This window comes from Belonocnema kinseyi, chromosome 1 (genome assembly GCF_010883055.1).
Source record: "Belonocnema kinseyi isolate 2016_QV_RU_SX_M_011 chromosome 1, B_treatae_v1, whole genome shotgun sequence".
NCBI classification, from domain to species: domain Eukaryota; kingdom Metazoa; phylum Arthropoda; class Insecta; order Hymenoptera; family Cynipidae; genus Belonocnema; species Belonocnema kinseyi.
In genome coordinates, this window is record NC_046657.1 from 179644548 (window position 1) to 179662705 (window position 18158).

Sequence of the window (18158 nt, forward strand, 5' to 3'; positions counted from 1 at the left end):
TAATAATAGAACTTTTGAAATTGATTCTTTTATAGAAAATAATAATGAATTTTGGAATGAGGCACAAGAATTAATAAATTTTGAAGAAAATAAAAGTGATAAGATTAAAATCAAAGAACTTTTAGAAGAAATTAAAAATTTAAACGATAAAATGGATAGAATTTTAAATTCAAGTCAAAAGTTAAATTCTCAAAGTAATAAATCACGAAATGTACAAAATACGGTTCATTTCGAAGAAACAGAATTAGATTTAAATGAGCAAAGGCACTCGTTAGCAGGTGCAAGAAAAAGCATAATAGTAAACAGGGGTAGCGGTCAAGGGGACGAATACTCATTATCGAGACCGATGCAAAGGCAATCAATTATAAGAAAATCGCATTTGCCACATCACGAAAGAAAAACGCAAGGTCGAATGATTAGGGTAAGAGAGACCGATAGAGAAGGAGAAGAAATGAATGAAAATAATATGAATGAAATTCCAGCAACTCTGTTTCCATTCGGAATGATACAAACCCCTTTCCAAATAATGTCAAATTGGCCCATTAAATTTAAAAACAACACAGAGAATAGCCCAACTTATTACCTAAATAATTTAATGAGATTTAAAAGAGGATATAAAATTAACGAAAAAGATATTTTGGAAAATTTAGATGCTGTTTTCGAAGAAGAAACATTAAGTTGGTTTCAGGTAAATAAAAATAATTGGCAACAGTTAGAGGAATTCATTGAAAATTTTAAAGAAACCTATTTAAACGAAAGATATACTGAATTAATTAAAAATAAAATACAATTTTGCAACCAGAAAAAAGACCAAGACATTCATGCTTCTGTTACAGAAATTAAACAGTTATTCGAAAAATTAATGCCACGTCCTAGCCTAGAATGGCAATTAAGAAAAACTTACGAAAATTTGAGAATTGAGTATAAAGTGTACATTTCCAAAAATGCTTTTTCAAATTTTTCAGAAATAGAAATCTTAGGGCGAGAATGGGAAACAGAATTGGCAAAATCTAAAATTAGAGGTCAGCAATTAAGCATTTTAGATAAAAATAATGTCAAAAATGATCAAAATAAAAACGAACCAGAAAATAATCAAAGTCAAAATAATATAAAAAACGAAGAGGAAAATAAAGATCAAAAACAAAATTATGATCAAAACCAACAAAGACAACTTAGACCGAGGTATCTAAACCAACACAGCATGCAACCATATAAATCAAATTTTCCAAATGGAAATTCGACATTTTTTAATCAAAGGTTTCAAAATAATAATATTTTCTAATTTAATCATAAATTTTTGGGAATGTAACAATGGAAGAATAATTCTTAAAATAAGAAAGAGTATTGTGCAAAAACAAAATTTTCATTATAAAAGTATAATAAACATTACTTGATTATCAATAGAAAATTACAAGTTATAATAAATTATTTTCTAAATAAAATTTTTATAGTAATAAGGTTTTGCAAACGCCTTCTTCGAATATACCTTCGAATGCACCTTCGAATAATTGCGGAAGACCATCCATAAAGTCGAGGGTTTTGAAGAAATGCTTACTAGAATCGTTTTTACCACACACAAAAACCCTTTACAAAGTTTTTCAGCGAATTTTCTGATTTTTAGCTACTTACCACTTATTTCAACTCTTAATTTAGGGATTGATGGTATCCTAATAATTTTTCCTGATTCTGCATTAAATTTACTACAATTAAAAAAAAAAAATTTATAGCGATATCATGTTTTCTCTTTGAGATTCAGCAAAAAGAAAAGCAAAAGGTCGTCGATTTTTTAAACATCCTCAACTTTACCACTTACTTCAAACCCTAAAATAAGCAATGTCAGCCTTCTTACATATTTTCTTTTAATCCGCGTAACATGCAATTTTTTTTTAATGTGTTGAGTTATCTTTATTCATTCTCGTCAGGTTAGATATTTAACAAGAAAAATGCAATTTGACCTATAGTGTGCCCTAAGGGCAACTGCGGAAGCTTTCGCCGACGCAGAAAAACAGAGGGCTAGATGTTCAGAGGTCATTTAGATGAACATTAGTATAGATAAACAAAATAAATCTACTCCCTTCCAATCAAACAAATTAGACTTCCAGAGAAAAAGAAAAAACTGAACACGAAGTAGCTTGGATAATATAAATAATCTAGAAGTAAGAGATGAAATTAGGGAAAATTTTAACGTGTTAAAAAGGTCCCTAGAAATCTACAAAACAACTGAAACACATATTAAACGGGATTAAAAACTAACCACAATGTCAAACTTAAATTTGTGGATGGATCACTTACAATCTAAATTAATGACAATCTTTTAAATGTAAATGACTCAAATATAATTTGATCACAAGATTTAGATGAGGAAACTGTAATAAGAAGGAAAGGTGTTATCAGATATATTATTATAAACCACTTAGATTAAGACTATCACAAAATTATAATAAACCTAAAAGAACCTAACACAATTTTACAAAAATTAAAATAATTTAAAAGAGTAGAGACAAATGTTACACAGTCATCGGTAATGACACGGCTATACCAATTAAAATTGTATTGAAAAGAATTTTTTTTCGATTTTTATTAAAAATTCGATTGAATTATTAGAATCTATGAAAATTGCGAGGGAGTCGTTCCATTAACCGTTCAAGAAAAAAGATCAGCCTTTTATCAGGCAGTTTGTGAGACCATACCTAAACTTCGATCAGCAGACTTGATAGACGACAAACTGATTCTAAAGAAATTAATCTGGACGAAATAAAATCATTTTTATCACAGTTAGAAGGAGAAAAACAAGCCGATATAGAGAAAAAGAAGGACATTAGAGCAAACACAGCACACACAAAAATAAAGGGCAGACGGAGCTAAATGATAGATGCTATATGGTAGATACAACAAATAAGGCCACAAAGCACACTCGTGTCCGTTGAAGGTATTCAACTTGTGGTTCAACATGGAGCATCAGGATCTAGAGGTAGAGGACATAGCAGATATACAAGGTATGTCACTAGAGTTAACAAATTAATAGGACGGGTACAAAAATTTAGTGATGATTTTAGAGAGTTTAGAAAGGAGGGCCAAGAGGAAAATCTAGAGTAGGTTTTAGAGGAGGATATAGAGGAAATTTTAGAAGTAGAGGACAAAATTGTAAACAGAGGGAGGGAGTAAACAACACAAAAGCAAACAAGAATAACGGAAACAACACAAACCGTCAAAGAACAATATAACAGGTAATTTAGCAAGCACTAGTATACAAATAAATAATACGGACATAGTAAAAAACACAAAAGAAAACAATCAGATCACATTCATAGCTGATTGGAGAGCGAGTGATCAATTTATAGACAAGGGCATATTCTTAAACAATTTTCAAAGTATTCCGGTAAAGTAATAAAAAGCGCAAAGAAAAATAAGTTAGTAGACATTAAAATAGACGGAAAAGGCTACCGTTTTCTACATTCAAGCGCATCAGCAAAAGAAATGATCAAATTAACCAACGTGATCGCAGCTAGCAGCATAGCAGAAAATTTAATATCGCTTGGACGTTTTGTAGATGCCGGTTTAAGTATATATTTAGATAATAAAAAGTAAAAAGATTTTGACAAAGAGTCAAGAGAGAAAATGTTAGTAGGCAACTATAAAAAACTGAACTGGAGAGTTATATTTATAGTTGAAAAAATATCAGATGAATCGCAAAACTTAGAATACGAAAATTACAACTAAAGAGCCAGATTAGTAAACCAGAAAAATAATTAACAACCCAAACAATCGAAGGCACATAATAAGATACACAAACCATCAACTTCTGAAGAATCAAAACAAAACCAAAAGCAATAGAATATGTGTCTGCGATTGGGAGGCAACAAAGAGGTTGTTATGAAGAAGGAAGAGAAAGTTCAGAAATGAGACCGATCAAAACAAAGAAACAATCAGATTTTCAGGAATTAATCTTTAAGAGAAAGATTTTACAGTTAGCAGAATTTGATGAAATAGAATCAATTGAAAATATGTGCAAAACTGATACATTAGAGAATAAAAATATCTAGTGTATCAGATTAAGTCAGGGTTTATTATATATCAGATTAATAAACGTGCTATGGCACGTTCGATTAGGGCATGCAACACTTGATTATTTAAAACATTTACAAAAATGAAATGACATACTCAAAGACATAAGATTAAAAAATTGTATCTTAGACTGCGACATATGCATCATGACAAAAATGAATAAGTTGCCATTTAAAGAAGAAAGAAATAGAGCCATTACACAATTACAATGAATACACACAGATATCATGGGACCAATAAAATCAACAGCACACCCAGGGCAAAAACGATTCATAACCGTTTTTATAGATGATTACTATAAATTAGCTAAAGCATACTCAATGAAAACTAAGGACGAAACAGGCACATAGTTAGAGAGATCTTTACGCTTTACAAATAATTTTCTAGGAAAAACGAAAAAGTATGCTACATCAGATCCGGTCAAGGAAAAGAGTTGAGAGGTGGAAAAGTTTTACAGATGATCGAAAAAACAGGTATAAAGGCAGAATCTTCACCACCATATACACCGAAATTAAACGGTACAGCAGAAAAGATTCAACAGGACATTGCAAGAAAAAATTAGAGGTCTAACGTTTGATTCAGGCTCACCTAAAAGTATGTGGGAATTAGCATCTGAGGAGCGATACACATTTATAATCGTACACCCCATGAATCAATAGATTATGAAACTCCGATTCGGAAGTTTGCTCCGGGAACCAATTGTGATTTATAAAAAATTAAAAGATTTGGTTACATAGCTTTTTCTAGAGTTTCAAAAACAGAAACAAAATTTTCTCATGGAGCAATCAAATCCTTCTTAGTAGGATGCACTATAACAGGCTACATTCTGTGGCATCCTGACACAGGAAAAGTTTTAGAAACTAGACATGTAAGATTTCATGAAAAGATAATGCACAAGAAGATAATGTTCGCGTAGCACGAAGGGACCAGATAGTCCCAGTCGTCTTTGTACGATGGTCGTAAGAGCTAAATAAAGTGCTCAGTGAAAACTTATAGCGTGTGATCATTTCATTAATCATCCCAGATTCCTCCAAAAAGATATATATTACATTTTTCTTTTCGACTAAACACTAAAAAAAAATGTTTAATTACAATCTTCATTGAACGAACGTAGCTTTATTAGAGTCTATTTTTGTGTTGGACATATCAATAAATAGTCTGCAATAAAATGCACATTTCAATGTTAAAGGTAGACGGACGGGACTTCAAAATGCCTATTGCGCATATCGGCGCGAATATTTAGCGCAGCGATCATAATGTATTCATTGTGAATTATAATTACGCCAGTCAGCTTTTGAACTGTCTAGTGACAAAAGAAATGGGTGGAAGAGTAGAAAAAGCCACGTTTTTGAGTGAGTTAATTTGCCTGCAAAAAATGGAAATTAACCATATGGTAAATTTGTTATGTGTGTGAGTAAATGATTTAAGATGAAAGACGTGATTTGAAAAGAAAGTTGAACGTATGTTTCAGCGTGGCGTTTTATAACGTTTCAATTTCTGCTATCATCCAATTCTTATCTTCTAACAAGAATTCATACCTGAAGCTGTAAAATGTTAAAAATGGCGCTCGAACAGGGACTCGAGAGATTGAAGTCTTATCATCTTTGTATAGTGTATGTATTTTTTTAAATCACTTTTATCTGAATATTTTGGTTCATGACGATTCATGACTCAAACTAATACAAGGTTGAGAGGTGGTCCTTCATTGCCTCGTATTACTCGTATATCTCGACCACGCATTTATATCAATAGAAGGGAAATATTTAACTTTGAATAATTATGGAACAGATGTGAACTTTGAATCTCGACAAGATACTGATTAATTTCGTACGCCTAATATGAGTGTTCCCCCTCCTTATCTAGGATTACCGGAAAATCTATACTCTAACAATCATAACGGGTCTTTAAACTGAGTATTGGCGCACTGTCTCATGATTCAACAATGCGCCAGTATCCATACGATTTTTTTGGTAATGTCATGAATCATGTGCTTGATAATCCAGATAGTAAAAAATGCACAATTTGATATGCGGGTGTCACAATTCCCTACATTAATTTTATCTATGCATGATGTACCAATTCCATCCTTGATTAATACTGGATGTCAATTAACGTGTATTTCTAAAAAGTGTTATGATTCTTTAAAATTTACTGGGTGTCTAAATGAAATTCCGGTGACTAATGTTATTTTATTAACTGCCATCGGAAAGAAACCGACCACAATAAAAAAACAAGTTTTCATAGGTATTAGAATCGGAAATAATTCTTATCAAACAACATTTCTTGTAGTTCCCCGACTCTTGAATTATGTCATTGAGGGAAATGATTAGTTCCTTCGATATGGTGCCATCATTGATTATGAAAATAAATCTCTCGTTGTAAATGGTAACCCGTTACCCAAATCTTTAGTTTCGTTCGATTGACTTTCGTCCGAGAGAGTCGTGACGTCAGTGGTTGATGACATTGTTTATGTACAGATACTTAATAGTAAACTTAGTTTGATTTATCGTTCCAAGAAGAAAATAATTTTGTTGCTCATTTAAATAATTTGCATTCTTCAGAAAGTGAAATTAAAACGGAATGTTCAAGTTTCGTGGAAGGTATACAGTCGATTGCAGTTTAACTTACGGAACTGGATGGTTGGAGAAAAGAGATGTTTATAGCAAAAATCTAAAAATTTGACAAACTTTTTACAGCGAAGAATGTAAGTACTGGTGTTTACGAATATCACATCAACGTAAAACCCCATAATACTGTAGTGACAAAAACGTACCCCGTTCTTTTGCCTATAGAGAGAAAGTTGATAAGGAAATCCAGGAAATGCTGAAATGTAGGGTAACCGAGCCTTCCAACAGTCCCTAATGCAATCCACTTAGAATCATCGTAAAAAAATTACAATTTGCTTAGATGATCGATTTATTAATGAGATCATTGAAGCTGATCATGAATCTTCATCTCTAATCAATGAAATCATGCAAAAGTTTCATGGTATTAGTTTTATGTCAACGACTGATCATGCAAATGGCTACTGGCAAATAACTTTGAACGGAGACTCTAGAAAATATACGGCTTTTCTGCATTGTTTGCGGATGTATCAGTTCTGTCGTATCCCGTTTGTTATAAAAAGGACGGGTTCGGCTTTTAGGAGGGTACTAAGTTTAACATAGAAAAATCAATTTAACGATTCTTCGGCTCTTTATGTTGATGATTTGTTAATAGCTACTTCTAGTTTGTTGTCTAATCAGTTGAATAAATTAATCGGAATATTTAAAATCTTAAAAAAACAAAATTTTATGCTAAGATTAGAAAAATCACTCTGGGGTGCTGCAACCTCAGGATCGTTTAGATTCGATTCGGAATTTTCCCATACCCAATGATCGTACGCAACTACAACAATTGATCGGAGTTTGCACGTTTTATCGGCAATTTCCAACGATAACGTAAGATGTGGATGTAAGAAAATTTATATGAATCTAAATTTTAATGTATATTCTTAAGATTCATTACATGTAAACTGCGAAGAATTATTTAAGTTAAAATTTATTGTTTAAAAATTAAGATAGGTCGATGGAGGGAGGGAGTGTTAGAAAGTGTTCCACCGATACGGCCCTGCGGACGTGTGTATGGGTGGATGTGTGACGCGATGCGTCACTGTGTGTCGCTGGTGTTCGCGTAGCACGAAGGGACCAGAGAGTCCCAGTCGTCTTTGTACGATGGTCGTAAGAGCTAAATAAAAAAAATAAAGATATCGCTTCAGTTTTAGATCAAATATATAAATTTACTCGGCTATATTTTTAAAAATTAAACTATTATTTTAATAAATCAGTCCCTCTATAATTTTAATATGTAATTTATTTTTTCACTTTATTAAGAAAAAAAATATACCGGTGTGACATGCATTGGCGAGCGGTACCACTTACATTATTTTGTATATGAAAAACAGCTCAAACAAAAATATGGAAACATTCATTGCCAATTATTACCCTCGTTTATCTTAATGATACGAAGTGACACAATGATGAGAGCTACCTGAAGCAATCTCACAAGTGCCTTGGCATATTTTTGGTGCTCGGGTATAGCTTTAAGATTGCGAACCAATGATAGTTTTGCATCTTTAACAGCTCCAATTATAAGGATAATTACTTTAACCGAATATTTTTAGTACAAGCTTTGATATCCCTCCTCCTTTTCCTTCTCGTTGGCTGTGATGTTACAGTCGACCAGAGCCGAAAATTAAATCAAGAATATACTTCATTGCTCAAAGTCTTTGAGCACAATGTCAAAACGCGATTGTGCAATTGAGTATCTTGTCGGAAAATCGTAGTTTCAGAAAATTTGGCACCTCGTTTTTGACAAATAACTGTATCTCGCTTGGAGCGTTTGGCATGGTAGGTTCGCGGCCAACACTTTAAAAGCGTCAAGGATGGTAGTACATCATTCTCACGGCCGCATTATGTCTGTAGAGATCCATCATTCCCGCGTAAGTAGGAAACCAGCATAGTATGTCTTCTGGATATTCAGTGTGCATGACATGCTCTGCACCTATCGCTGGCTACCTTCTTGACGTTAAATACGATCACGATATACAAACGTAGAAACGAAACCATTCCAGCATGCAAAAATAATGCCCTCTCTAATTGAATTAAGTGCTGACGATCTGAGAAAACCAAAAGTTTGCTCCTTCGACAAGTGTTGATCTTCTACATTTACATCCACTTAATGTACTTGATACATTATTTTAATCTAAATACGAGTCAGTAGTATATGACCTAAATTTAAAACAACAATATTAAATCAACTTACATAGAATAAGTGTAAATTTTCCCTTGTTATTCATTTTTCTGCCAAAAAAAGACCCAGAAAACTCGTAGTCACCGGCTAGCGCTTTCTCCGGAAAATGCTGCGTGTAAACCACCTGAAAGCAAAATAAATATTCTATTACGTATCTTTCAAGAAACAAAAAGGTAAAAATACGTCAATAATAACGATAATAATATATAATATTTAACCATATTATATAACAATAATGACAATATGTATTTCTATCAACAAGAGAACAGAGTTTACAGTTTAATTACAAGTAGATTTGTCTGACAGAGCGATTTCAATTGTGCGATTTCACTTGAATTTTTACTCTCTCCTGTCATTTGGAAAACCCCAAACATTATAACTAATGACCAAGATTAGAACCTAGATATTTTTCATTTATCAATTGTGTAATCAGAATAAGAATGTGTCAGATATTTTCTTGAACTTGCATTTCGTTTGAATTATTTGGAATTAAAAAGCATGCCATATTAAAAACTAAAAAAATCAACATCCCAAAATGGCACCCCACGAAAAAAATTCAAGGGTTGACGGAAAAGTTCAAGACAAAGATAAACCAGATTTCACAAAGAAGAAGAAAGAAAAATTTGAGTTTGAATTTAACTAATGTTCAAAATATTCAAAACCAACCAATTTCAAATAATGTAAATAGTAGGCGAAATGAAGAGACAAGAATGAAAAGGGAAACAAATGACCATGATAATTAGAATGAGAATAAAAATAGTAAAATAAATATACATAATAGGGTGTGGAACAAAGTAAGAAGTGAGCATAGGAGTGAATGGAATAGGGAAAATGATCAAAACCAGAGTAAAAATAGCATTTGGTATGATTTTCATAGAAATCAAGTTATATTTAGTAATGATTGAAGAAAGAGTAAATATGATAACAGGTATGACAGGTACAACGGGAGCGGGAAAAATGGTGGTCTAAATCGATCATATGAAGGACATTCAAAAGGATAACACAGGTAGATAAAGAGAACACTAGAGGAAAGACTGCACAGTGGAAAAAGGAAGAGGCTATTATAGAACGGATAGGTATTGTAAATCGAATAAAAGAAAAAAGTGAGACTAACAACTATATACACTGTAAAAAAAGTAGTTTAAAATTACCGCATTAATCAGTGGACATAAAAATACCAATGATTAACATGATAATTTTATTGCAATGGTTGAAAGTTAACGTTGATACTTCAAAATCACATGCAGACAGAAAAATTCCCCTAACCTCACTTTGAAACAGTGTAATTTTACGTTTCTCTGGTAAAATTCAACTGTCATTGTAAAATGGCAGAGGCTTCTTTCATTGCGCATAAGCTAGGTAAACCCCCGGATACTTAAGCATAACTAGACTTATTGCGCACCGAGCATAAGGTTGGCTTACCAGAGGTTCAAAAGTCATGGTGGAATGCGCCAAAAGTTAATCGTGATTAGAACGCTCATTAAAAAATAATCATGATTATCTGATCATGGATTTAATCACAGCTAGTGGAATCGGCCCCAAATGAAAGAATTATAGTTTTTATTAAATAAATATTTTAAAATATGTACATTTGAATTGAGCACATATTTTTCGTTCATTTTAACGTTCTTTGCAAACTTCGTTTTTTGTAAAACAACACTGAACTTTTTTTAAATAACATTATTAAACGCATCTTATAAAATAGTATAACATTCAATTACGTTGGCATTTTAAAATTGATATGAAATTTTTTGAACGAATGCTTGGGATTCGCTCACCGTCTGGAGGCCTGCTGCTACCTTCTGTATGTAGATTAAAAACATATTTCTTTAAATATTCAAAAGAGCGATCGTACGCTACCAGATAGCGTCTGTCCCAGACCAAAAAAAAAAAATACGGATAAGCCTATAGAAATGAATCCACGAAGTTTGCGTAAAAATTTAAGTGAGTTTAATCCAATATCAATACAAAAAATCTATTACCTTCCGAACCTGTAAAGTAGAACAAATAAAGTTTTTACATTCCAGTTTTTTTCTAAGCATTACAGTTTTAGAGATCGGGGAAGTGTGCACAATTGCAATTATTATGTTTCTTATGAGCGTGCCGCGGATTACAATAAAAGGCCCAGTTCGTTTAGGTTTCATGCATACCCAGGTTTTTTTCAGCCGGCAAAGGGATTGGCATTTTTCAAAATTTGGTTTCACGTTCCAACAGACACAATTAGCTTTTTTAAAATCCAAACTTCTTGCTGCGGTCAGATGTCATGCACGTCCGTAAGCGAAAAGTGCTACTCTATTAGCTTTGAAATTACCTCTCACCAGTTCAACTGGTGAGAATTCTCATATAGTTTTAAAGGAGGCTGTTAAATGCACTATAGTTTGATTATCAATAGTAGCCTGTTCCACTCTTCCCAGCTGCAGTTCAATATTAATACCGACTAAATTAATTCTTTTTTCCTCAACAGTGAAGTCCGTTTCTCGTCACTTTATCTCTTGCCGTGTTTTCTGTCTTCTAACAAGTCTGGATTTTTTTCTACTACCGATTATACAACTTTACGCAAAACTCAATAAGTTATATTCGTAATCGAACCAAACGTTTAAGTTCATGTCTGTCAAGGTTTCCATAAGAATGAAATTACGTTCTTGAAAAGAATCATTTGTACTGATTTCTAAAGTAGGAGTCAAAACATTTTGGTTTTAATTGAAGTTCATGGAGGTATTTGAACTTATTTCTGTAAAATTGATTGCTTTAACTAATGAATTCGAGGTATCCATTGTAACGTGACAAAAATTCAGTGTCACTAATCCTGCTTGGCCGATCATGGCAGAATCTACTAATTCGGAATTGTAATAATATATGATAATAATTGTAATAGTGATATCAGAACGGTCTTTAGAGATGTCAGACAATGAGTCAGTTTAAAACTTCATTTTTAATAGTACAGGCGCCGGGATTTGTATAGTATATGTTTAGATATCACTGTACTTCAAGGTTCTCGCCACTTACTACGCACGGTGGCTCTCCCTAACAGGGTTCATTAACTCACCCCACTCCACAGTGGGCCAGAAAAACCGATTTCGTGGCCAAAAGTCGATTCTTGAATTCGGAAAAATGAAATGGACTACTAAACTGAGAAAGAACTGAAGTATTTTTGACGACAATTATACGTTGATTGATGAATTTTTGTTGCGACGATATAGGCACAAAGTAGAAAACCTTGCTGAAATTAGTAATGCTACTGACGTTCGTGGAATACGTTTTTTTATTCCGAGAAATCGATTTCAAACCTCCTACCTACATTTATTTTATTAATCAAAGTGTAAACTTTCTCTGAAGTCAATTTAATCTGGAATTGTCAAATGCAATTTAATACAATCATATTATTAGTGAATGTAGAACAAGATTATACAGCAGAGCACCTGCTTCCGATTGCTCATAGCATGACATAACACAATATATTGAGTTCTAAAATACATGAATGTCTTCCTTAGGATGTGCACTTGAGCATAGGTGTGCTACTTTTTGCTACTTTTCATTTGCTTCGCTGCTTATAGTATATACACATGGCCGCGCACGATCATGCCATGGCGTGTAGAGCGCTGCGCTGCTGCTGGCTTACCTTCATTTGTTTTCCTAGCCGCATCAAAGAGGACGTGCGAACTCACTTGTTTCGGCAATCCGCTTTCGAATTAAAACAATAATTAAAAAAAAAATTAAACATCAAACAAAATGTCTGTAATAAAAATATTTGATTATTGTATTTTTATTAAATAAATAATATTGATCACAAAACTGTTTTCTCAATTTCTGCAATTCGGGAATTTTCTAGTTTGTATATTTGATCATTAGACGGAATTCGACCTGGAGTTTTACTATTCGGGAATTTTCAAATTCGATAATATTGTAAACTGTCCAGAATAACGTTTTTATAAAAATATAATTATAATTCCAAGTGATAGGATAATTGTTCTTTCGGTTTTTAGATTTTAAGACGACAGTTCCAAGCCAGATTACGTTTTGCATTGGCAAACAATATTATACGAACAGAATTGCACTGAAACATTCATAAAAAATATCATGTTCCATAAAGTATATTTTAAAATAAACTTTAGATCATTATAATTTATACAGTTTATTTATTTTGAATTTATTTTCAATTGAAAATGGGTTATAAAGTTTTAATCGCGAGTTTCCATTTGTTTAACTTCTAAGACTTTCCAATTGAAACAGTTTAATTTTTAACGTTGAAATTGGAATATTCTTCAATTTTAAACAAATTTAGAATCGTGTTGTGAAATCAATTATGATTCACTCGTGAATCCTTGGTGTCCACTTCAATTGAAAAAGAATCATACTTTATATTCGCAGTTGATAAACTAAAAACGATTTCCATCTAAAATTATAAATTTGAAACGCTTCTAATTTTCAATTTTCCAGGTCTTCAAAACTGCATTCTAAAATTCGAAATTGAAAAATGTACGCTTAAATTTTAAAACTTAAACGGAAAATTCTGAAGTGAAAGATTTTCGAATTACATACTGTAAACTGAATGATATAATAGGAAAAAAGCAATTTGATTAAATTTAAAAAAACTGTTTAAACCAAACTTGCACCAATTTCTTTTCTAAAAATTCATAAATTTCCGGGTAAAAAAATTAATTCACCAGCCTCACAAAATCCCCGTCAATTCCCGTTCTAGCTCCAGCCTGTTTCAAATAAAAATTTATAAGAATATTTTACTTATTTTTCACATTAGTAATTTATAGCCTTTAAAATTGAATACTTTTTGGTCAAACATGAAAAAGTAGAATAACATTTTCTATTTATAGCGTTTTTATTATATATTGAACAATTTAAACCTCTGAACTTTTTTTCAAGTTGTTTAAAAACTGTTTTTTAAATACTTTTTGGGTATAAGAAACAATTTTCTTCCATCTAATAACTATTTTGGAGTAGAAAGAAGTGAAAAGAATTATAAAATCTGATTTTTTCTTTGTAATTTCGTGATAAAGGAAACAGCTATTTATAAAATAATTTATAAAAAGGGCTTATAATTTTTGCCCAAAGAAGATAATTTCCAAATAGTTTAAGCTGTACTACTGGACCTTGCTTTCAACCGGAAACGTATTTATTTTTTGTATTTACCTTCCCAAGATGAGTGTTGTGAAAATTGAAAAGCTAAACTTTACCAGAAAATGCGTTTGCATTTGAAGTTTAGCTTTGAATCTTAAAGAGAAATTGTAATTTCGTGCTTATCCAATTTGAAATTTAGATTTTTTCAGTTCATAATAATTTTGTTATTGCATTTATATTTTGACACAATCTAAATTAAATGTTGTCATTTGGACAATCTTTGTTAAATTAACACCAAAATATTGACAAATATATTTTTTATGAATTAAAAAATTGAGAAATAACAAATGGTAAAATAAAGAAAACAAACATGCATTAAAGGGATTGCGAGGTTGCCTTGTTTATCTTCTGTCCTTACTTATTTTTTTGGTACGTAAAGTTTAACTTTTTATTTATATGACATTTTATAATTATAAAAAAATTGCGATAGTCAAAGAATGACATTTTGAACCTTGGTGCTTTATAGGTGAATTTCAATTCATGATTTCTGAACATCCTTGATTATGTCTGGTTTCATCCAAACATTATCCAATTCGTGAATTTGTTTTCATTTACTCCTTATTATGTATTCTTTATGTATGTATTCTCCTTATGTGTGCTTATCGAATGTCTCGAAGAAAATGTTCAGATTTCCGAAATATTGCGACATTAGTAACATTAATAACACAAAAAATTGTTAATAGCATTTTAGATTAATAACACATTCATTAGCTCTTTTTAAGGTAAACAACTTTTATCTATTTATTTTTTTCATTGCTTATGTCGTTTGTCCAAGCACTTATATCATATATTTTTAATGTTGTTTCTTTACGAATAATACAAAAACTACCCTTCGTATCAAAATGCAATTGATAAAAAACTTTTGGATCTTTTTAAGGTGCACAATTTTTTATTTTTCTTCTTTTTTCCGCATCTTGCACAGTTTGATCACTAAATTAAATTTATGATTTTTCATTATTTTTGGTTCTTTCAAAATTTGAAGTTTCGATTATTCAAAACAATGTGAAAAGTTGTTATGATAATCTTGTAGGGCTCTCAAAAAGCAACGTTTTTCTTCTCTCGAGGTTTTTTTCAAGTCTCGCGCTGGTTAGTTTACAATTTTCATTTTGGTATTTTTTTTAATTGATTGAAAACGCTATAATTCGGGTAATATTCTTTTTATCAAAAGAATTCTATGAGGTAAATTGTTCGGATTTCCAATTATTACGAATACCCGTACATGGGATTTTTAAATCTTGAAAAAAATTATCTCAGAAATTTTGAAAATTCTGTAACTTTTTGAATTTTCACCCAAAATAGCCAATGAACTTGGTCCTCAGTTTTTGACACTTAAAGAGTATACCAACGGCCAATATAATAGATTATTTTTTCAAAAGTTATTATACTCGCAAACAAACATGCATATGGAAAGGCAGAAACACTCGTAAAAACCTGTATTTCGTGTCCAGACGTAAAATTTTACATAAATGTAATAACTTCTTTGATGAGAATGTAAAAAATATCTGTACTCTGAGTACTGCCATGATTTGAAATGTCGAAGATTTGGAATTTCAAATTATTTAGTTTTCAAGGTTTATATTTTAAAGGTATAATATAAATTTTTTGTTTGAAAAGTTCAATTTTGAAGATTTGCAATGGAAAATTCATTAATTTTAACGATCTGCAATTTAAAACTCTTTAATTTAGAATATTTGCAATCAGAAACTCTTGAATTTTAAATGATGTGTCAATAAAATAAATAACAAATAAATGAATTAATTTAAATCTAACAACATATTAATTAAATTTAATTAAATAACAAAATAAAATAAAAATTCATATAAATTGTCATGATTTTGAAGATTAAAAGTAAAGAATTCTTAATTATAAATCTTCCTAATTCATGAAATTTGACATGCATATCATGAAAATTAATGAATTTTAAATTTCGAAGTATTGTGTTAAAAGTTTTAATTAATTTGGGGCCCAAAAAAATCACATTTGAGAAATTTCAACGGACATGTTCACCAAATCGTTCTCTTAGTCAAATAAATTCACCCATGTTTTTTTATTTATATATATATTTTAGCTTCTGCTCTGAGGGTTCAAAGGTTTCTGGTTCAAAGTAGAGAAATCCTAACACCAAATACAGGTTTTACCCAGGGCGCAGTTATAGATTTATGAACTTATTATTACTCTGCCATTCACTCATTGTCAATGATCGGAACGTAATAATTAAGAAATTTAAAAATACATACGGGAAATTCATTAGTCGAATAGACTAAAATATTTGTAGAAATTGCAAACTGTACAAATATAAAAATAAACACTCAATAATATTAAAGAACAATGTATAGATATTGCACTAAAAGTTTTATCTGTTGGAATAAAAATATAATATGGTGAAGTAAATAAATTGTTACTTATAAAAGAATATCAAAATATGAGAAATAACAAAGATATATTTGGAAATAATCAAATAACTTTAGAAATATTACAAAATATATGAAACAGAAATATAAATTATACATTTAATTTTCTCTCTGGTATCTATTAAAATAACCATGTCTTACAAAGCGTGGTTATTTTACGATATTATGAAATGTTGGCAATTTAATTTTAATTTAAATGGTTCTTGTCCAAGCTAAGTTTACCATCAGTGCGCCTCAAAGGTGTGCCGAGAGTTGCTTACAGCGTTCCAAGTGGCTCTTGGCAAACTATATGGGTTGGTGCTATCTACGTTGAGCGGTGGGTAGAGGGGAAGTGACTTTTTTTGCCGGACGCGCCGTCTATATTTATGGCGGGTAACTAAGCTCGCACCGCATCTACGTTTATAATATCTTTGTAATTAGTGAATTTCTTATTTATTTCAGGACCTAAAAAGAGTGTGCCAAAGCTCGATTTTATCTGTCCATTGTTAGAGAGTTATCGTGTTTGAGACAGACTCGCCAAAACTTTTCATGTTCGATACTTCAATGGGTTTAAAAACTTGGATAATCCATTGAAAAACTAAGGTGTGAATTTTCGGACGATTCTGATTCTTTCTTAATTATAATGATGAGAATGTAGTAATGTTAGTAATGTTTCGTCCCATGCAATTACTATCATTGCCTATCGACCCTCGGCGTGCAGCCATCTTTCCAGGTGACGTTACAACTTGAAATACCCAGAAAAATATATAAAATATTACTAGATTTCAATAGTACTTTTCTGGTAATATTATACATTACATGGAAATTACCGGAAAATTGTAATATGTTTGTCGGCCGTCATCCAGCCGACCAAAGGTGTAAAAGAGCCTCAACCTTCTGCTAGATTTCCCCCGCAACGAGCCAAAGTCATGAGATATAATATGAAAATTCAAAAACAAAATAGCGACATTCTTTCTATCCGGTTTTGAATACTAGTACGCATGCGTGGACCGAGCGAATGGGATTTATTGCTCTAGGAGAAAACATCGTATTTCTCCTGGAATGGTAAATCTCATTGGTTTTCGCAACACATGCGCAGTGGGCCGGGAAACAAAAATGAAAATATTTCCCAGTGTTCCGGCAGGTTCACGTTCCTGAGATTTCCACTTCACGCGTCACCGTCATGGCTTCCACGGCAGAAGGCGGCGTTTCAGCCCTCGTTTACGATTATTTATTAAAAAAGGATGCATCCCTTGCGAAAATTTTTCACCAGAAAACAAAAGCGGTAAGTAATCTTTTTCATTGAATCGCAATTTTATCCGAATCCCTATCTTCTTCGAGAGGAATCGCACGCAAATGCAGCGATTCATTACACCACGTGGGTGAATTAAAAATGTTATAAATCACATTTTTGTGAATGAAATATTTAGATTTGGAAAACGGAGATTTATAATGCATTTCTCACCTTATAAATTAGTGACTCTCTAAGATAGGGACGAATTTATAAATTATAAACTTTACTTTTTTCGGAATGTTATTTTTTTTGTATCCACGAGGGAATTTTATCGTCGGAAGTTTACACTTTTATAATTAAAATAAACATGAATATCGTTTCATTGCCGTCATTTTTAAGAGTTTTTGATTGTTTATTCAAATTTTGATACCGGAGCAATGCCTTATGTACTTGTAAACGATTTTATTGGAGCAGCGCAATGCCAGCGTGTTAATCATAACCAAACTTTTGGAATTCAAGTTCTGCTTTCCGATGCCAAAAATGAC

The 18158-nt window shown here is 31.7% G+C and overlaps 1 protein-coding gene across 1 annotated transcript in view; it reads right to left on the bottom strand.

Moving 5' to 3' along the window:
• LOC117169321 overlaps nucleotides 1-18158 on the bottom strand; it is a 136071-nt gene that overhangs the window by 15321 nt on the left and 102592 nt on the right. Inside the window, exon 3 of the mRNA XM_033355648.1 lies at nucleotides 8869-8980. Within this exon, the coding sequence (XP_033211539.1) occupies nucleotides 8869-8980 (112 nt within the window). The remainder of the gene's footprint in view (nucleotides 1-8868; nucleotides 8981-18158) is intronic.